Here is a 22,613-nt window from a genome sequence, read left to right on the forward strand (position 1 = left end):
TTTTCCCAATTTGACTTGAATAACTTTGTATTATGCGTATCTAGCTGTTTAGAACTAAATAACTTGATTAAAATATGTTAATGGTGACTTTCGAGCTGTTTTCTGAAAACACTAGTATTAGGCACGGAGCCACATAAAGCCATTTCATTTTATTGTATTTTCTTTTTGAAATCTTCATATTAAATTAATGCCTTTTATTTTATTTTATTTTTAAATATAATACACATAGAAGAATCAATCTGTGTTATACATAGGATAAAATCTCCTTCTCAGCTTCACAGCATTATTATCTTGTATACTTTTTGCTTCCATATTCTCCATTATCATCACTTTCATTCTCAGTTTACAACGAGCAATGGGTAATTGCTTCTCAATTTCTCTTCAGTTTGATGCCATATTTTCCAATTGCTATCAATCCACTGTTGCACAAGCCAGTTACGTGCATAATCTTAAAGAAAATCTTAAAGCTCTAGAGAAAGCTTCAGAAGAGTTAACCGATGTGAAGAATGGCTTAGTGAGAAGAGTCAAGATTGCTGAGGAGGAGGACCAGTTGATGTGCCTGGAAACAGTCCAGCGGTGGATTTCAAGGGCTGAAGCCATGGAAATTGAAGCTCAAGAACTGCTGCAAAGAGGATCACAAGAAAGCATCAGACTATGCCTTTGGGGTTGCTGCTCAAAGAACTATAAGTCCAGCTATATATATGGGAAAAAGGTGTTGAGGAAGCTGGATGAAGTGACTGATTTGAAAGGCGAAGGGGTATTTGAGGTGGTGGCTGAGAGGGGACCAATAGCTCCTGTGGTTGAAGTACCAGATGAGCCGACAGTGGGAATGGAACCAATTTTTGATCTTGTGTGGACAAAACTCAACGAAGAAGATGTGAGAATTATGGGGTTGTATGGAATGGGAGGAGTGGGCAAAACCACCCTTTTGAAAAAGATCAACAACAATTTCCTCAATTCTCAAAATGATTTTCATGTTATATGGGTAGTGGTATCTAAAGATCATACTATTGAGAATATACAAAATAGTATTGGAGAAAAAATTAGTCCTTCTTGCGGGGAAGACGTGTGGAAGAACAAAACAAGTCAACAAAAGTCTGAAGTCATTTTCAATGTCTTGAACAAGAAGAAATTTATTTTGTTGTTGGATGACATATGGGAGAGAATTGATCTTGTTAAAGTTGGGATTCCTTTGCGTAACACACAAAATGGTTCCAAGCTTGTATTCACAACTCGTTCCAAGGATGTTTGTAGTCGCATGGAAGTTGATAAACAAGTTGAAGTGAAGTGCTTGTCATGGGAAGAATCATGGAAGTTATTTCAGGAAAAAGTTGGCAAAGAGGCCCTCAGTGTCCACCCAGATATTCTTGATTTAGCCAAACAAGTTGCGAAAGAGTGTGATGGTTTACCTCTTGCACTAACAACTATAGGTCGAGCCATGGCTTGCAAGAGAACACCTCAAGAGTGGAGATATGCAATTCAGATCTTAAAGAACTCAGCCTCAAGTTTTTCAGGCATGGGAGATGAGGTATTTCCTCTTTTAAAGTTCAGTTACGACAATTTATCTAGTGAGAAATTTAAATCTTGTTTTCTGTATTGTGCATTGTTTCCAGAAGATTGGGAAATCTCTAAAGATGAATTGATATATAAATGGATGTGTGAGGGGTTTCTAGATGAGTGTTCTGATTTTGAGAGTTTGCAAGGCCAAGGATATACCATCATTGGCTCTCTTCTTTATGCATGCTTATTAGAAGAGGTCGATGAAACACGTGTACAGATGCATGATGTGATCCGGGACATGGCTTTATGGATAGCTTGTGGGTGTGAAAAGGCAGATCACACTTTTTTGGTGAAAACGAATGTTGAGTTGAAAGAACCAATGATTGAAAGATGGAATGAGGTTGAAAGGATCTCTTTGATGAAAAACTGCATTGAGAGTCTCTCAGGAAGTCCGACATGTCCTAACCTCTCAACTTTATTTCTTCAGAAAAACCAATTGCTTCAAGTTAGTGGCAGCTTTTTTGAGTTCATACCTAAATTAACAGTTTTGGATTTGTCAGATAATGGATCATTGACTTGTTTGCCAACGGAGATATCAAAATTAGTCTCATTGCAATACCTCAATCTAGCATCTACAGGCATAAAAGAGTTGCCAAGAGAGTTGAAGGATTTGAAAATGTTGAAATACTTGAACTTAGATTATTTATATAATCTTAATGTAATTCCAGAAGGAGTGATATCAAGCTTTTCACGGCTACAAGTGTTACACATGTTTTGGTGCGGAATATGGTCTGAAGAGATGGTGGAGGATAGAGTTGAATGTGGGGGTAGTGAATTACTAGTACAAGAATTAGAGAGTTTGAAACACATAATGAAGTTGGCTGTCTCCATAAAATATGTCACTGCCCTTGATAGATTGTTGGCCTCCCAAATGCTACTGAACTCCACTCAACGTCTATTTCTCCATTTTGAAAGCACCTTGCAGTTTCTTAATCTATCCACTCTTTTGAGGATGGAACGGTTAGAGAAACTTTATCTTTTAAAATGTTCAAGGTTAGAAGAGTTAAAGATAGATTGGGAATGGAAAAGAAGAGAGGAATGTTCTTCCCATGTACCAAGTCCTCCTCAATGCCCAACTAACGACTTGTTCCCAAGCCTTCGTGATGTCTATGTTTCTTTTTGTCCTAATTTGAAGGAATTGACTGTGCTAGCTTTTGCTCCAAACCTGCAGGTTCTTACTGTCATTAATTGCCCTGCATTGGAAGAAATAATAAGATTGGAGAAACTAGGAGATGCTCCAGAGGAGGTGAAATGTTTACAGCCTTTTCTTAAACTTGATACTCTAGCATTGGATGACTTGCCGAAATTAAAGAATATCTACCCAAAACCTCTACCCTTTCCTTGTCTAAAGTTTATCAATGTAAGTGGTTGTGAAGAGCTGAAGAAACTTCCAGTGAGTTCTACTGTGACTAAAATGCGACCCGATTTGAAGATTGAGGGAAGGGAATCTTGGCGGAATAAGTTAGAATGGGAGGATGAGACCACTCGAGATGCCTTTCTCCCCTGTTTTGATGCAATAAATAGGTGAACTACAGGTGAGATATTGCCAACTTACGTTTTGAGTAATAATCTTCCTTCCATATATATATATATATAACTTACATTATTTTTTATTATTAAGTCTGCGTTTTCTGATTTAATGTTGTACAGAATTTGTATTGCAACGTGGCGGTTCTTTTGCTTCAATTGTTGTTGGGCTGGCTGGGAAACATAACTTAAATCTGTAATTTTGCTGCTCAAGATTTCAATTTATTCAGCCAATTGAACGTTTTGTAGTTTAAGGCATCTCCACATAATAAAGGTACCCACTCATCATTTGTATTTGGTCTAATCTCTACTTTGAAATCTCTTGTGAATATCATTGTTTAAATTTGACAAGTTGTAATCTTGACCAGGTTCCTTGAATTGCCTATGTTGTCAAAGCTGGGTTGTATGTGCTGGCCCAACCTTATTCCCTTTGTCATTTTGGCCATTTGAATTTCAGCTATTCATGTTGTGCATGTTATTCATTGTCTCCATTAATTTTAATTTAACTGTATGTGAAACAATAACCAGCTTCCTTATTTCTTATTTTTCTATTTGTGAGGATTTTTCTGTTTACATGTTTGTGTTATCTTTAAAAATAAGATAAAATGGGTGATTTTACTTGCTATCTTCAATGTTTTCTTTTTTTAAATTTCAAGTGGTTGTGATTAACAAAAAAACAGATAAAACAATTATAGTGATCATTGTGAGAAAAAATTGGACTAATGTCATTCCAATCTTTCAGTTTATTTGTAGAAAATTTAAACATATTTAAAATTATACTTACCAATGTGATGCTTTTCTTTCTAATCTGTTATTTATATAATACAGTTTCACCTAAAACAAATATGTGTAGTTCCAAATTATATATGCAACATGTAAATTTGTGTATCTCAATTGTTACTTATGTAATGGTGTGCTGAGAAAATAATGACTAGAATATGCAATTTGAATCAATTAATTGATTACGAAATTGAATAGGGTATCTTCTATTTAACATAATACTCAAATGGATTCCATTAATACATTTTCACCTTCATTTTTTTTTTCTATCTATAAAAGGTATCTTATGTATCTCTATAAGACAAAATATAATTAATTTTGTGTTGATTAATAAGTGAGTAGTGAGAACTAGGATAAAAAGTGTTACTCTACAACTAGAAGTAGAAGAATTTCTTAGGCATAATTTGAATCAACCGGAAATCTCCAACACAAGACCCAAACACACTGCATTCAACAATAAAGGTGTTGTTTGGCAACACTTAAATAAATAAATTTTTATTTATTTAATTAAAAATTTAATAATTAAACATAAAATGTGTTTGGTAATTTTATTTTTATTTATTATTTTTTTTAAATTTATTAAATTTTGAAAATAAAATTTTTTCACTTTCAAATTTTTTTTAAATAGTTTTCAATTTTTTATTTTTTTTCTTATCTTCCTAAAATCAACACCTCATATTATTAAACAAAAACAAAAAAAAAATTATTAAACACGTTTATTATCTTTTGTTTTTAAAAACAAAAAACAAAAATAGTTACCAAACATATTTTTATTTTTTTAAAATAAAAAACAAAAATAAAATAATATTTCCATTTTTGTATTTAAAAAATTCAAAAACAAAAATTTTACCAAATGGGCGAACAAGGCTCACAAAGGTATGCTAGTTAACACTTTAAAAAATTAGTTTTTTTTAATTAAAAATCTAAAAATATAATAAAGAAGTATGTTCGGTAAGTGACTTTTGTTTTTTATTTTTTTTAATTTAAAAATAAAATTAAGTAAATTTTGAAAACAAAATTTTATTATTTTCAAAAAAAAATTAAAACACTTTGTCATTTCTCTATCTCTCGTCTTCCTCATCAATGAAAATAAAAATTTTACCAAATGCAACCAAAATAATGCAAAATGACACAAACCACTTGCACTGGTTTTATAATTATTTTTTAGTAAAGGTTCTATAATTATTAATTGTAGAAAAATATCATTTATATATATATATATATCAAAATAAATTATTTTTAGTAAAGGTTCTATAATTATTGATTTCATATGTGACCCTACGAGTAGAGATGATAGGAAAAAGTCTCCTACGGGCTTCATAAAAAATGAGACCTCTAAATCTAACTAATTAGGATCCTTGTTCTTCTCTTTTTGCATATATAGAGTTGTTATCATAGGTATAATTGAGTTAAGGTACCATATTTTTTATCGGTCTACTTTATGGCGTGCAAATATAGTTATAGTTATATTTAAATTTGATTATTATTTTATTGATAAATTACAATCAGACTAGAGATGGAAAATTTTCTTACGGGAATGGAGCCCCGCACGTACCCACCTCTAATTCTCTGCCTAAAAGGGGAATGGTGGTCATTTTCTAACCCGAATATTAAAATGGACAGAGACGGAAAAAACATAAGAACCAAAATAATATTTTCTCATCTTAATTTTATGATTGTATATGAAACAATAGCCCAGCCTCATTCTTCTACCTTACTACTGGTTTTTCTATTTGTCAGTTCTGATGCACTTATATCATGTTAAGCTTCTTTTTCGTTCAACAAGCCTTGATGATAACACTTGACCGACAAAGTTACTATTTGATCTTATAAATTGGATCTAAGATATTTTGTAGGTTGTTTTATTAATTTTTATTTATTTATATATTTTTTATTTTCTATCTTTTAAAATAGAATTGTTCCAAAGTAAATAGTTAGGGGAGAAAAAAATTGAGACCAAATATAAAACGGATAATACTTAGAAATAGTTGACAATTGACATATCTTTAGACTAGTCAAGACATTTTTTCTGTTAAGATTTAGCTTTAAGAATAAGATCAAATGGATGATTTTACTTGCTATGCTCAATGTTTTTTTAAAAAAAAAAAAACCAAATGGTTGTTGATTAACAAAAAACAAATAAAACAATTATATTGATCATTGTGACAAAAAATTGGACTAATATGTAATATCATTCCAAACTAAAATTGTGCTACACACATAAAATTATACTTATCAATGTGATATTTATTCTAATTAAATATAATACAATTTCACCTAAAAAAAAGTGTGTCCTTATAAATGATTTATGCCACATGTAAATTTTGTGTATCTCAATTATTAATTATGTACAATACATGGAGAGCTAAGAAATTAATGACTAGAAGATGCAATTTGAAGCAATTATTGATTGGGAAATTGAGTATGATATCTTCTATTTAACATAATACTCGAATGGATTCTATTAATATTGTTGACGCGGTTCTTCGCCAACAGGTAATTAAGAAAAGAAGAGAAAGGGATTAGCGCTTAGATTGAACCGGAACAGATATATGATCTTTGAAAATGAAATGGTGACTCAAAATACGTTTTTTAAGTGGTTCAAAGGTTAAAATCATTCTACTCCACTAGTCAGTATTATTGCTATATACTTGGTATTTGATTACAGAGTATTTCTTACAATCCAGAACCCAACCCCTATTAACTCCCAAGGTCTCCATATTTATAGGAGAAGGCACCTGGGAGTTGGTAAGAAGGTCATCCCGTGACCTTCTTACCTATTATGTCAACTCTGTGACATTCATGATTAATTCCTAAACCTGACACATAAGTGTGGTCAAATCAATAGGTAAGGGGATAATGGGTCGCACGGCCCAAACCAGTCGTGGGAGTCTGAATACGCCCGTTCCTGCTGCGTGCCCGAGAAGTCAGGGATATATCCAACACGTGATGTCCGATAAATGCACGTTTACCTTGCGTGGTTGACTTTAAAAGGGGTCACAGCCTCCAACTCCAGCTCGTATCACGAGCTAGATCTTCACTCGACTTGCGGCCTTCCGAGTCGGCCTTCCGGGTCCTGACTCAATCCTTAGGCAATCTTGGCTAACCCTTAGGTTACCCCGAGCTAAGGAGGTAGGACCTTACGATGGCAGCTCCGGTCCTAGGGATGTCTGCCTGGTAATCATGATTAGGCCGCACCTCAGCTCGCTAATCAGCCCGAGGGAAAATCAGGGCGTACATCTGCCCCCCAAGCTCCTGCTCGTGGTACACGAGGTCGTGTAAGGCCACAATAGGGGCTTTTAGGCTTCTCCACGAACTCTTCATATTCCACCTTTTACGCAGGCGCCTAATACGTGGAGCATCATGGTTGGGGACGGTACGTCTTTCGAGAACCGCATTTAATGGCCTAGCCTATACCCAGTCGTCATTTCGTATATCGGGTGGAGAGCCTTGGATCCCACATCAGGGTCATCCAACGACCCTCTTTATGTGACCCTTCACATATATAAAAGGGGTGGCCACCCTACGCATGGGCCACCCTTTCATTTGAAATTTCTCAGAAATTCTCTTCTTCTTCTCTCTTCATCTCAGAAGAAAAACCCTCTTCTTTCCGTCTGCCACCCTCAGCGTTCAAGAAGCTCAGGCGTAAGGACTCCTTCGAAGCTTTGGAAACAAATACTCCGACGAATCTCCAACCTAGGCAACTCCTACACCCACTTTCCAGCTAAACACTCTGTAAGTCTCCTGACTGTGCATGTTTTGAAAATATTTTTCACTGTAGCTTAGGTAAATATTTACTGTAGCCGCATGCAAGGGTTTACTGGTTTTTTGTGGGTATGAAGGGTGAAAGCCTTTTAGGTTAGGGTATTTTTGCAGTAGGAAATCACTTAGGAGTATGGTTTACAGGATGCATTTTCTGGGGAAAATTTCTGGGCAGGATTTTTGGTATTTTGGGTGTAAAACCGGGTAGCTTAGGGGACACGCTTCACAGACGGTTTTTCCTTTCATGCCTATTGGAACTTTCCCTCCAAGGCAACATTTTAACCTGACCCTCCTGACACACGAATTCCAAGTAATCGGGGATCTGTTGGGAGCACAGGCGCGTGTTCATAAAACCGCGTGGTCTCACTCTCCACGAGCTGGGCTTACCTCAGCTCGTGCAAAGAACATTTCATTTTTCCTCATGCTTGGGTCGCCTTTTCTGAAATCTTTTCTTTTGTTCGCTAGGCGACCAGATGGCACCGAAGAAGAATGCTCCAAAGAAGACTGCTGGCAGATCATCCTCCCAGCAAGACAAAGGAAAAGCGGTGATGCCCGAATCCCCGATCCCCAACTTTGGGCCTGCGATGGAACAGGAGCTCGAGGACGCGTTCTTTGAGGCAGAGAGGATCGTCTCAAAGATTACCGACCAGGCGAAGGTCAACAAAATCTTCCTCTCCCACAACATTGGGCTGGGGAGAGCATCAGTGGTTGCCCGACCTCCCGCGGAAGGCGAGCGGAGCTGCGCGCCGCTCGACGAGGCATTCGCGGCCTGGAGCGACGAGCACTTCAAGGCAGGGGCCTTCCTCCTGTTGGACCAGTACTTTGCTGACTTCCTCAACTTTGTGAGGTTGGCCCCATTCCAGCTCCCCCCCAACTCTTATCGGCTGTTGGCGGGGTTACGATATTTATTCTTGAAACACGAGTGGGAGGTCCCCACTCCTGTAGATATTTTGTACTTTTTCTGCCTCAAGGCCAGCCCGGAGTAGCGGGGGCGAGGTGACGGGTTTTATTACTTAACCCGATTCCCCAACACGGCTACGGTCATCGAGCTGCCCAGCCACCCCAATGACTTCAAAGATCAATTCTTTATGTCAACGGGGTTCAGAAACTGCGAGCTCCACTACTTCAATCATCCTCGTAAGTGCTTTTTAACCTTAGCTCATAAGTTAAGTGTCGTTTAGCTCCTCCTATATCCCTTTCTGACTTAGATTAATCCTGCAGCTGTCTTCACGGGGACAGAGAAATCTGTGACCCTCGGGGCCCAATACGAGACACTGGCGGGCTTGCCCCCCAGTGAGAAGGATTACCGCGTGCTCGTAACAGACGAGACGATGGTGGCCTACAAGCTGATTTTCCCAAATTAGACTTTGAACCTAAGGAGGCCCCAGAGGCTTCCCCCAGCTCGCGACACCAGACCCACCATCGTAGAGGAAGTCGCAGGAAATGAAGATGAGGAGGACAGGGAGGACGAGGTTCCCTTCGTGAGGAACAAGAAGCGGGCGTTGGAGGTCGCCCAAACAGCGGGCGAGGAGCGGATCCTGTCCGGAGCAGCCGCGGGTCCTTCCGGCCAAGGTAACCCTTACATGTTTAGGAATTTAGATAGGGCCATTGCCGACCCCCGGCTAGCTAGGTTCAATCCCAGACAGATCGTCCAACGTCACCGAAGAGATCCGGACCTGGATACAACCCTGCTTCACTGTGTCGACCAGCTCGTGCTGGACTACCAAGATAACCGACCTAGGGGTACCATAGTCGTAGATAACACCCTAGCCTTTAGGTCGATCTTATTTGAGGAGTATGGGACCAATCTTCGGTCATGGCCATCACTCCAGCGAGGTGCCGTAGCTCTGGGACTTAGGCAATATGTAGAGGAATCTAGCCCGGAACTAGAGTCGGATCCAAAACTTGCACCAGCTTGGGAGATAATCGACTTAGATTCTCCTGCGGGAGCTCCGGAGCCGATGGTCGTAACCATAGGTTCTTCTAGCTCGGGGGGTAGGATCCCTTTTAGTATACATATACTTGAATTTCTCTTTTTTTTTTTTTTGTTTCTGCATGACTGCTAACTTTGGTGTTAACCACTTCTTTGTTTTGACAGAAGAGATGTCTCAGCCCGACGAGAGTCTGCGAGGTGCGTTCGCCGGGGGGAACCCCTCAGCTGGGGCCTCTGAGCCAAGAATGAAGAGGCTCCGGACGTCCAAGTACACTTCTAGGACCCCCACCAAGTCTCCTGCAAAGGAGAAAGAGCAACCCCCGGCTGCCCAGGTTGTGGGAACGGTTCCTCCTACTGCAGGGGGAAGCAACATGCCCCCACCCCCTCCGCGAGCTTCGGCCCCCGTACGGGACGCAAGGGCGGAGCTCGAGGCCTCGGCGATTGTACCCTCCGAGGTACGCTTCCCAGTCAATCCCCAGGACATGGAGAAGATTCCAGAGGCCTTCCGGGGAACAGGTATGAGTCAGCGAACTACGCCGTCAGCCACATATACAAGTTCAACGAGAAGGAGCTCCGGGCCATCGAAACCAGGAGCCCGGTGGGCGTGCTGGAGTCTTCACTGGGCATGGCCATGACAGTAAGCTAACCTTAACCTTTTGTAGTTTTTTATTATTACACTTTGCCCTGTTTTTTCTTTCTTCCTTCTCTTATTTCTAAGGAATTTCCTCTCTGCTTTCGCAGAGTGCCGTTGCCCTTCATCGGAGCATCGCCAGGACCAAAACTCAGCTCGAGGAGATGAGGAACGAGCACCAGACGGCCGTGGCCACCCACCAGGCTTCTCTGCAGGCGGCTAAGGATGCCTTGGCGGCAACGCAGGCCGAGCTAGAAGAGACTCGCCCAAAGCTTCAAGAGCTCGAGACTGCCCTCGCCACTGCGCGGGCAGACCTAGATGCCGCGAAGGCGGAGGCCAAGGCCGAGTTGGCGACAACTTCAGAGGCCGTCATGGAAGACATGTTCTACCATTGTTGGGCCTATAACCAGGACGCCGACTTCTCCTTCATGGCAGCGAACATCTGGGAGCGCTTGCTGGTGAAGTTCCAAGCTCGCCTCGATAAAGAAGCGCCCTCCGAGGCCGGGGAAGGCTCTGGCGCAGCCGAGCAGGGCGAGACGGCGACCTCCAAGGGGCCACCTGGCGGAGCTTAGGGCCTTCCTCTCTCATGCCCTTTCCTTCAATATTTTTTAATTTTTTTGTGTAACCTTTGCATGAGGTGCTTCCACCTCGAGACAATTTAACTCAATTTTATTTTTAATTGATTTACTCCCCTTTGCCTCTACGCATTTTAGTTACAATTTTGAAAAACTTAGTTCGCGTTAATCTTTATCTATATCTCGAGCTCTTTAGGAAGAACAACGATCGATAGATTTAAATTAACTTCTAAGTTTTTTGACCTGGTTATATTCAGGAACTTAATTTGAAAACTTAGTTCGTGTCAATTTTTATCAATATCTCGAGCTCGTTAGGAAGAACAATGATCAATTGATATGAATCAACCTCTAAGTTTTATGACCCGGTTATATCCAGGAACTTAATTTGAAAACTTAGTTCGTGTTAATTTTTATCAATATCTCGAGCTCTTTAGGAAGAACAACGATCAATCGATATGAATCAACCTCTAAGTCTTATGACCCGGTTATATCCAGGAACTTAATTTGAAAACTTAGTTCGTGTTAATTTTTATCAATATCTCGAGCTCTTTAAGAAGAACAACGATCAATCGATATGAATCAACCTCTAAGTTTATGACCCGGTTATATCCAAGAACTTAATTTGAAAACTTAGTTCGTGTTAATTTTTATCAATATCTCGAGCTCTTTAAGAAGAACAACGATCAATCGATATGAATCAACCTCTAAGTTTTATGACCCGGTTATATCCAGGAACTTAATTTGAAAACTTAGTTCGTGTCAATTTTTATCAATATCTCGAGCTCTTTAGGAAGAACAACGATCAATCGATATGAATCAACCTCTAAGTTTTATGACCCGGTTATATCCAGGAACTTAATTTGAAAACTTAGTTCGTGTTAATTTTTATCAATATCTCGAGCTCTTTAGGAAGAACAACGATCAATCGATATGAGTCAACCTCTAAGTTTCATGACCCGGTTATATCCAGGAACTTAATTTGAAAACTTAGTTCGTGTTAATTTTTATCAATATCTCGAGCTCTTTAGGAAGAACAACGATCAATCGATATGAATCAACCTCTAAGTTTTATGACCTGGTTATATCCGGTAGGGGTGCACACGGGTCAGATTTTCGGGTTTCGGGCTCATCGGGTTCGGGTTTTGCGGGTTTCGGGTTAAGAAAAATGGTGCCGAAACCAATCCAAAATTTTTGGGTTTTTTCGGGTTCGAGTTCGGGTGTAATTTCGGGTTTGCTGGGCCATTTGTGATTTTGGGCCGAAAAGCCCAGATTTGCAAAAATGCCATTTTAAAAAAAAAATACCATCTTTTTCCAAAAATATGGTTGTTTATTTGCTAAAAAAAAAACATTGTGAGTTATAATAGTCCATACTTTTATACATGATTAAAAATTAAATTTTTTTAACTTTATTTATTCTACGTAGTTATCTTTTTTTTTAACTAATTAGCAGCCTAATCAAATCTCCAAAATAAGACAAAATGAAATACCCTTTGGCTTTGGGTACATAGTACTTAATATGGATTAGATGTTACTACTTTACTAGTTTTTATTTGTCACATTGATATTTACACTTAAACATCTTTTTTTATTAAGACATGTAGTTTTCAAAATAAAAAAAATAATTTATTATATGCTTCAACTTTAAAGTTACCAGGTTTAAATTGTGACAGACTAAATATTAACATTAAATATAAGCACATAGGAACAAGTTCACACACCCCATGAAATTTTTTATTCTGACCACATTTTTCAGGTCTTAATCAAAATTAACAGATTTGGGCCCACCAAGGTCCAGCTGGGTTCTTATTGGGCTTATATCGCAGCTGGGCTCTCTTCTTCTCTCCTGCTTGCTGCTGTGCTTAAGATTGAACCAAGAGGGAGGCTGGGCTGCCGTGCTGAAGCTTGAACCAAGAGGGAGCTGCCGCTTGAATGAAACGAAGGAGAAGAAGACCAAAAAAAAAAAGGGGTCGGGTTAGTTACTTTAGGGCTTAGAAACTTTTGCAGATTTTATTTATTTATTAATTTTTTTTTTAAAATCTCGGTCGGATTTCGGGTTACACCCGAACCCGACAGCACATAATTCATAAACTCGAACCCGACCCGATTTTTTCGGGTTCGGGTCGAGTTAGACCCGATTTTTTCAGTTTTTTTGAAAAAACGGGTTCTCCGGGTTCGAGTCGAGTGGGTTTTGCGGGTTTTAGGGTTTTGCGGGTCCTGTGTGCACCCCTAATATCCTGGTACCATATGCCCCCCCAAGTAACTGGGAAATGGTCTTTCGTGGTTACTTTAGATTACACTTGAAAAACATGTACAAACATAAACAAAAAGTTGATTCTCATTGCGTAATACATGAAAAATGCCCTTTCAGGCCTTACAAGTGAATCATTGATAATATTTCTTTAAATGGATGGCGTTCCAAGTCCGTGGGACTGCCCCTCCATCAAGTCGAGCTAACTTATAAGTTCCCTCCTTAATGACCTCGATGAATTGATATGGTCATTCCCAGTTCGGTCCCAAGACTCCATCTTTAGGGTCCTTACTGGCCAAGAAAACTCTCCTGAGGACCAGGTCGCCAACGCTAAAGGCGCGACTCTTGACTTTTGAGTTGAAATAGAGAGCGATCTTCTGCTGATAATGTGCGAGCTGGAGCTGCGAATCTTCTCCTCTTTCATCAATCAAGTCTAAGGAAGTGCAAAGTAGCTCGTGGTTGCGATCTTGGTCGTATGCCTGGACCCTATGCAAAAGCACCTTAATCTTCACAGGTAGGACTGCCTCACTTCCAAAGGTCAAGGAAAAAGGAGTATGATCTGTAAGAGTCCGATGCAAGGTCCGATACGCCTAGAGAACCTGGGGGAGCTACTCTAGCTAGACCCTCTTCGCTCCATCCAGTCTCTTCTTGAGGCTCGTCTTGAGAGTCTTGTTGACAGCCTCGACCTTGCCGTTCGCCTGAGGATAGGCCACAGAGGAGAAACTTTTCGCAATTCCGTACCTTTCGCAAAATTCGGTAAACAGGTCACTGTCGAACTGAGTCCCATTGTCGGAGACAATTTTCTTGGGCAGCCTGAATCGGCAGATAATGTTCTTAACCACGAAGTCAAGGACTTTTTTGGAAGTTATCGCTGCCAAAGGTTCTGCTTCGGCCCACTTCGTAAAGTAGTCGATGGCCACCACGGCGTAACGGACCCCGCCCTTTCCAGTAGGGAGGGCGCCAACCAAGTCGATCCCCCAAACTGCAAACGGCCATGGGGAAGAGATCATCCTCAGCTCGACTGGGGGAGCTCGGGCAACTGTGGCAAACCGCTGGCATTTGTCACACTTCTTCACATATGAGACTGAGTCTTTGGAGAGATTTGGCCAGTAATAACCTTGCCTAAGGACCTTTAAGGCCAAGCTTTGCCCCCCAGTGTGATCTCCGCAAAAACCCTCATGCACTTCCTGCAGGATGGCCTTTGCTTCGCCTGGAAGAACACATCGTAGGAGAGGTAGGGAGTGCCCACGCCGATATAACACCCCGTCTACTATCGTATACCTGGGAGCTTGATACAGAACTCGCCGCGCGTCATTACGCCCTTCAGGTAGCTTTCCTTCGACGAGATACTCAAGGATGGGAGTCATCCAGATCGGCCTGGCGTCGATCATCTTAACCTCCGCCCTGGCTTCCTCTATACTTGGTTTCTCCAAGAATTCTACTGGCACTAACCCCAGCGTTTCCGTCTCCCCAGAGGTGGCGAGCTTGGCGAGAGCGTCTGCGTTAGCTCCCGAGGTATCTGCTCGATCGAGCCCCGCCTGAATGCGGACAGCTCAACCTTTACCTTCGCTAGATAGGCAGCCATCTTAGGTCCCCGTGCCTGATATTCGTCCAGAACCTGGTTTACCACGAGCTGGGAGTCACTGAAGCACTGGACGGAGCTCGCCTTTAGCTCTTGGGCTATCCTTAGCCCGGCCAGCAAAGCTTCATATTCGGCTTCCTTGTTGGAGGCTTTGAACCCTAACCTCAGCGCTGAGTGTAATCTATGTCCTTCAGGGGATATCAAAATGATTCCAGCCCCGGAGCCGTTCTCGTTGGATGAACCATCCATAAATATTCTCCACGACGCCTGGGCCGAGGTGGCCTGGGGCGAGTCTTCTACAGGATCCTCCCGGAATCCTGTGCACTCGGCTACAAAATCGGCCAAGGCCTGACTCTTTATAGCAGTTCGTGGAGTGTACAAAATTTTGAACTGGCTAAGCTCGATTGCCCATTTTAACAAGCGTCCTGATGCTTCAGGTTTTTGCAAAACCTGCCTTAAAGGCTGATCGGTCATGACGTGTATTGAGTGGGACTGGAAGTACAGCCTGAGCTTTCCCGAGGCCGTGATAAGGCAGAACGCCAATTTCTCCATCAACGGGTACCGGGATTCAGCTCCGAGAAGTCTCTTGCTGATGTAGTAGACTGGCTTCTGAATCTAGTCTTCTTCCCGGACCAACACGGCACTGGCTGTGTCCTCTGCGACAGCCAAGTAGAGAAAAAGAGGCTCTCCTGCTTTTGGTTTGGATAGTATGGGTGGCTCGACCAGATGTGCCTTCACGTCGAGGAAAGCGCTTTCGCATTCTTCTGTCCACTCGAACTTCTTATTTCCTCAGAGCAGGTTGTAGAATGGCAAACACTTATCGATGGACTTGGAAATAAACCGATTAAGGGCTGCCACTCTCCCTGTTAGGCCTTGGACATCTTTGCGCGACCTGGGTGAGGGAAGCTCGAGCAATGATCTGATCTTATCGAGGTTTGCCTCGATTCCTCGAGTATTGACGATGAAACCCAGGAACTTTCCCGATGCGACTCCAAAAGTGCACTTCTGTGGATTTAGCTTCATGCCATACTCCCGTAGGATCTTGAAGCATTCTTCCAGGTCGGAAACATGGTTATCGGCAGTCTTTGACTTGACTAGCATGTCATCGACGTACACTTCCTTGTTTTTTCCGATCTGGTCAGCGAACATTCTATTCACCAACCTTTGATACGTAGCTCCGACATTCTTCAGCCCGAAGGGCATGACCTTGTAACAATAAACGTTAGTCGGGGTCATGAAACTGGTGTGCTCCTGGTCCGCCGGATTCATGGCGATCTGATTGTAGCCCGAGTACGCGTCCATAAAGGACATGAGCTCGTGCCCCGCCGTGGCATCCACCAACTGGTCAATCCTTGGCAATGGAAAGCAATCCTTGGGGCAGGCTTTATTCAGGTCGGAGAAGTCGATGCAGGTCCGCCATTTCCCGTTGGGCTTCAGGACCAGCACGGGGTTGGCGACCCAAATTGGAAACTTGGCTTCACGGATAAAGCTGCATTTTTTGAGCCGAGCCACCTCTTCTTCCAAGGTTTCAGCCCGGGTCGTTCCTAGGCGTCTCTGCTTCTGGGACTTTGCAGGAACGCTCTTATCCAGATAAAGTGTGTGCATGATGACACTCGGGCTGATTCCCACCATGTCCTCGTGTGACCACGCAAATACATCTAGGTTATCCTGCAGAAATCTGACCAGCTCTACCTTCCTCTCGCTGCAGAGGTTTTTTCCAAGCTTGACCATCCGTGATGGATTCTGCGGATCGATGTTTATTCCCTCGAGCTCCTCAATAGCTTGGAGCTCGGATCTGTCCTCGCCTATTCGGGGGTCAATATCCTCACTTAAGATGATATTTTCCCCTTCAGCGCTTTGAGGTTTTTCAATCTCAGGATCAGCTAAGGGTTCCCGAGATTCTTCTTCACCACCTTGGATGGCCATTGCTAGCTGCCCGGGTTTAGATTTTCCCTTCATGGAAATGATGTAGCATTCCCTGGCAGCGAACTGATTTCCCTGGATAGTGCATATTCCCGTGGAAGTAGGGAATTTCATCGCGAGGTGGCGAATGGAAGTGACGGCCTCAAAAGCTATGAGCGTAGGTCGTCCCAAAATTGCGTTGTATGCAGCGGAGCAGTCGATGACCACGAACTTGAGGAGTTTGGAAACCGTCCGAGATCCTTCTCCCAGGGTGATCACTAGCTCGATCGTCCCTATTGCTGCTGATCCTTCTCCCGAAAAACCGTACAACATCATGGAGGTCGCCTTCAGTTCGGCGACGGTCAAACCCATATTCTCCAATGTGGACCAGAATAGGAGGTTCACAGAGCTCCCATTGTCGATCAGCACCCTCTTGACTCTCCAATTGGCGAGCTGAACTGCCACGACTAGAGGGTCATTGTGAGGGAACTGGACATGGCCCGCATCTTCTTCTGTAAAAATGATCGGTTGCCTGTCCAATCGCTGCTGCTTTGGCTGACGCTGCTCCGGGACGAACTCTACTCTGTTGTGCGCCTTAAGTTCATTCACGTACCTCTTCTAGGCACCCTTGCTCGTGCCAGCTATATGCGGTCCTCCAGAGATGGTGGATATCTCCCCTCCTACCACGGGAGGGGGGACGTCCTGATCTATCCGAGACCTGGGCTGACTGGCTGGGATCTCTGGAGCAGGTCGACTTGCTGGGACCTTATTCCACGCGTATTGAGCCAAGGGGCCAGCTCGGATGAGAGTCTCGATCTCATCTTTTAGATGCCTACAATCATCAGTATTGTGGCCAACATCGTTGTGAAAGCGGCAAAACTTGGAGGTGTCTCTCTTCCCCTTTTGGTGCTTCAATGGTTCCGGCCTCTTCCAGGGGAGGCGAGTAGAATTAGCTAGGAAAATATTCTCCCTAGACTGGGTGAGCTCTGTATAAGTCGCGTAAACGGGCTTGAACTTGTCCACGGACTTATTCTTCTTTTGGCAGTGCTGGCTGCCTTCACCATTCCCCTTTCTTTTGCCTCCACCGAGCTGGTTGTTCTGTGTGACGTTTTGGGTCGCCACCACGACCTCCGTCCCCACTCCAGCGGGCTGATCAGGGACCTGGCTGGTTCCTGCGGCTGAGGCTTCGACTTCCTCCAAGTTGATCCATTCCTGGGCCCTGTTAAGGAATTCGTTAACCGAGCTGAATCCCTTTCTTTGTATGTCTTTCCAGAGATCCCCTTCGACGAGGATTCCAGTTCTCATGGCCATGAGCTTGGAGCTATCATCCGTGTCTCTGGCCCGAGCAGCGACGTTCGCAAATCTGCTCAGGTAGGCCTTTAGAGTTTCGCCGGGCTGCTGCCTCACGTTAGCCAGAGAGTCGGCCTGAACGCGGGCTACCTGGGAGGCTCGGAATGCCCTTTTGAAATCTGCCGAGAAAGTCTTCCAGGAGCTGATTGACTGTCTTTTACCTTGCTTGAACCACTGCCTGGCAGGTCTAGTCAGTGTGGAAGGGAAGATTAAACAACTCAGCTCGAGGCCAATGTTGTGGGCCATCATCAGGGTGTTAAACATCCCCAGATGATCCGACGGATCTTCGTCTACATTGAACTTGAACAGGTGCGGCATACGGAAACCAGGTGGGTACGTCGTTGCTGCTATGCTGGGGGCGAAGAGCTCCATCTCGTCCCCTGAATCATATTCATCTTTTTCTTTTTCTGACAAGAGCTTCCTCATCAGCTCCTCCATCTGGGCCAGGCGCTCGAGGGTTTGGTCCTGATGTCCTTGGTTATTCCGGGGCTGTTCAACAGCTCCGGATCCATTGTACATATTTGGTGGGTTATTTCCCCTCTCACCTTGAGATAGGTTATTTGGGGCATTCCCGCCGTTACGTACTTCGGACAAGGCCCCCCGAGCGAGCATGGCTGTCTCCTCCTACTGGCACCCATCTATGAGAGTTAAGGCGATCCCGCAGATTGCCTCCCCGAGTGGCTTGTGGGCTTTGTGCCGAACTTAGACGCTGACGCAGGTCCCCGCCAGAAAGGTCACTCCGGCGACTGCCGGTCCAGTAGCTCCTGCTAGAGAGGCTCGGAGCTCGCCTTTGGTTTTGAGGATCTGGGCTTTCCCTTAGTGCCCTGCTACGTCAAGAAGGTCCGGCTGATGGCGTGTTTCTCCTGCTACTACCATAGGCTGGGATATCTCAGACGGGCCAAGGAGGGAATGGATATCTGATTGGAGACGGAGGATGCCTGACCGGAGAGGCGATCCTGGTTCCGTCAGGACGGATCAAGTTTGGTGGGGGCCTTTCGGCCCTGTCAACCTGCTGGTCCCGCGCCTGGCGATCTGGACGAGGCGCAGGACGGTTGTTGGGGACGGGCTGATGCTGTGAGCCCTGCCCGGACCTCCTTCTGGAGTTTCTTTGAGTTGCTCTGGGTGCGCTCGAGACTGGTTCGGAGCTAGGAGTCGAAGTTCTGACCGAATGGCTGTACTGCTGTTGTCCGGCTCTAGGCACTTCTTCGAAGTTTGCCTCTCGATGGTGTGATGAAGGAGTGGAGTTGGCTGTTGAAGGTCTGTCCAAGCGGCTATGCCTGGACCGGTTACCCCGGCGAAAATTAGGAGCCTCGCCTTGCCTCTCTCCGACATTAGCGTCGGTTGTGAGAGGGGGTAGTCGGGCCAGCACATCCTTGATCTGCTGGTTAGCTATTGCTAGCTGGCTCCTCAGCTGAGCATTCTCCATCTCCATCGCAGTGTAATAACACGGGTTTGGATTAGGCGGCCGGGGCGCCGAACTTCCGATGTCATCTTGGCCCGCCGGCTGTTTTCCTGGCCGCTGCTGGACTTCAGGAACTTGTTCACCAGGGATGGCAGTATGATGAGCCTCCTGCCCATCATGCTATTCTGTCTCGCTACCATGCCTGGATCGAGTAGTCACCATAGTTGGATGTTTGCGACAGCGTTAATCGAACTTGCTCTCAATGAAAGCATCAAACTGTTGACGCGGTTCTTCGCCAACAGGTAATTAAGAAAAGAAGAGAAAAGGGATTAGCGCTTAGATTGAACCAAAACGGGTATGTTTAAAAATTTATAAATCGCAAGCGCACGAATCGTTCATATAGAATAGTGATCGTGTAAGCAAGGATGTCTAACCCAAATGAGTTGTCTAAAATAAAAAAGAAAACTATTTTAAACCAAAATTAATAAATTCTAACCTAGCTCCAAAGATTGATGGGATTTTTGTATAATAAAAATAAAATAAAAGACAATAGTATAGAAATTTAAAGACAATATATATAAATAAATAAAAGACAATATATATAAATATAAATTAATAATAGAAATGAAAATGGTAAAATAAGATTATTAAGGATTAGAATCCACAAAATATAAGTTCAATAATATTTATAAGTACATTGATTCCCAAGTTTTAGTGATAGTTAAAATAAATCAAACTATCATTTTCTAAATAGATTTATAATTTTAAGCACAAATTACTTCTAAAAAGATAGGATTTTTCTTCACTTTTCAAAATTATAATTTCAAAGCATTTAGTGTAAATCAATCTAATGAAATAACAAATAAATCAATGAACATTATTTATAAGGCAAAACATAATATTTTTGTTCTAAGCATGGATGTGTACAATTTAATGACACATCTTATACAAAGAATATTATGTTTTTGCACTAATGAAGAACAAAGTGTAAATATGTGCTAACAATCCAAAATACATGATATTTAAGATGAAAGAAGATATTTGAAGAAGAAAATTCCATAAACTTTGTTGCACAAAATGGGAAATCAACATACAAAATAAACACTATCTAGTTACATATTGTTTCATCATCACCTTAATAATCTTAAAAAGATTAGAAACACATAACTAGAATAGCAAATACAAACTAAAAATTACAAACATAAATAGGAAAATTTGGAGCATGAACCCCCAAATATTTCCTCTAAAAATACATAGAAAATAACCAAAAAGAAGAAGAAGATGAAGAGAATAGAGAGGTTTGAAATGTGTAGAGTTTGTGGTATAGTAGCATCTCCCTAAAAATGGACACCCTAAATGGTCTTCAAAGCTCCCTATTTATAACCAAAATGAGTAAATTAAAATAATCAATTTAAATTAATTAAATTGATTAAATTAATTAACTTAGTAATAATATGGAAAATATGGGTAAATTATATGGTGTAATTATGATGTTTTGGGGTAAAATGTGTAGAAAGTGGGGTAAAAATATTGGTATTTTTAGACAAAAGGGACAATGTTGGGCTCAATAAAATTGGGCAGCTTTATGGCACTTGGGGTGCAATAGCTGATTGGGGCGTGGGCTATGGCAGGTGGCTGGGGCAGCTACTGGCGTGGGCTTGTTGCTGGCAGCACCTGTTGGTTTATTGAAGGAGCCAGGCGTGATGTTTGGAGCAGCTTGGAGACAGGTGCATGGCTGGAGTGAGGAAATGGTGAAGCACTTGGTGAACATGGCTGATGGCAAGTGCTGAACGTGGGAAGGAGAAATTAGGCTTGGGCCCATGGCTTGATCATGGCATTTTTTAAAAATGCCATTTCCCTTCTTTCTTTTCCTTAAAAATGTCAATTTTTCTTGCTTTTTCAAGAGCAAAAATTGCAACAAATTCTCTACAAAAATCAACATAAATTAAATTAAAACTAAATATTTCCAATAATAAAATATACAATAAAAGTTCCATGAAAATATTAATTAAAATTTAATTTACTTAAACACTTAAGCTCAAAATTGCATCTTTTTACTCATAATTTAACAATATTATTTTTAAATAATTAACTACAACATTTTACAACAAAATAACTATAAAAACACACAAAAATATATAAAATCAAAATAAGACTAATAAATTCAAAATTACTTAAAAACTTAATAAATCAATTAAAAACTCAAGAATTAAGCAACAATTAGCACATAAAAAAGTTATAAAATAACTCTATTTTGTAGAGTTATCACACCCCCAAACTTAATATTTTGCTAGTCCTCGAGCAAAAGAAAAATTAAAAACATACATTTTTTTTTTATTGGTGATGTCAAATGTTTAACTCAAAAATTACAATAGTTCAAAGAAAATCACAAATAAAAGTAAAGCTTATGTAATTAATTTGAAAAGTTAAAATTGTTTTCAAAATTGATACTTAACATATAAACACAAAAACATCTAATCATCGTGTGAACATTTAAACAAGCTTATGCAAACAAAAATAAATTAAATCTCAAGAGATAATCAAACAAATTCTAAGATTTTTCATTTTTTTTTAGAGATTTAAAGAATTTAATGTTTAAATAAACTTTATCAAAATATCACAAATTCGAATAGAATAGAAAAGTGACGTATTATGAAAAATATATATTTAAACAAAACTAACTTAAAAATTAAAAATAAAGCTTAATAATTATTTATATTTTTCTAAGAACTAAGAACAATTTCAATCATAATTCTTATCATTAGAAAATGAAAATCACCAATATATAAATTTTTCAAACAAAACAAAGAAAATAATATTTTTTTTAACATTAATAACAAATGAAAATCACATGAACTTTCTCCAATCGGATTTGCTCCAAGATTGATAGAGTAATGGCAAATCAAGAATGGATAGAAAAATTTCCCACAGCTGAAGTTGTGTTTTTACCAGAGGGAAACTTTGATCACTGCCGAGCATTGTTATCTATATATCCTGATATGGCAGAAGGCAAAAAACCCTTTAGATACTTCAGAATGTGGCAAACTTATCCATCATTTCAGGAAGGTTTGAAAGCAATATGGCAAGAGCAAGACATAGGCAAACCGATGTTTAGGCTGGTGAAGAAGCTAAAGAGAGTCAAACAGTTATTAAGGGACATGAACAAATCTAAGATATGGGATATTCAAGCAAAAAATACGCAGTGCTATCAAGCAATGATTAACACTCAATTAGCATTGCAGCAGAAGCCACTCAACAAGGAGCTTATTACACAGGAAAAAGAAGATAGATCCAAGTATAATGTAATAAATACTCAGTATCTGTCATTTCTTTCTCAAAAGGCGAAAACACAATGGCTGAA

The 22,613-nt window shown here is 41.4% G+C and overlaps 1 protein-coding gene across 1 annotated transcript; it reads left to right on the plus strand.

The window, feature by feature from the left end:
- The first annotated feature begins 260 nt into the window (after positions 1-260).
- Positions 261-3,346, plus strand: LOC133817017 (probable disease resistance protein At5g63020). The gene is made up of 2 exons (XM_062249397.1): positions 261-3,095; positions 3,211-3,346. The coding sequence occupies exon 1, from the start codon at positions 356-358 to the stop codon at positions 3,086-3,088; it is 2,733 nt and encodes a 910-aa protein (XP_062105381.1). The 5' UTR covers positions 261-355; the 3' UTR covers positions 3,089-3,095; positions 3,211-3,346.
- Positions 3,347-22,613: the final 19,267 nt, after the last annotated feature.

Source organism: Humulus lupulus, chromosome 2, assembly GCF_963169125.1.
Source record: "Humulus lupulus chromosome 2, drHumLupu1.1, whole genome shotgun sequence".
Lineage (NCBI taxonomy): Eukaryota > Viridiplantae > Streptophyta > Magnoliopsida > Rosales > Cannabaceae > Humulus > Humulus lupulus.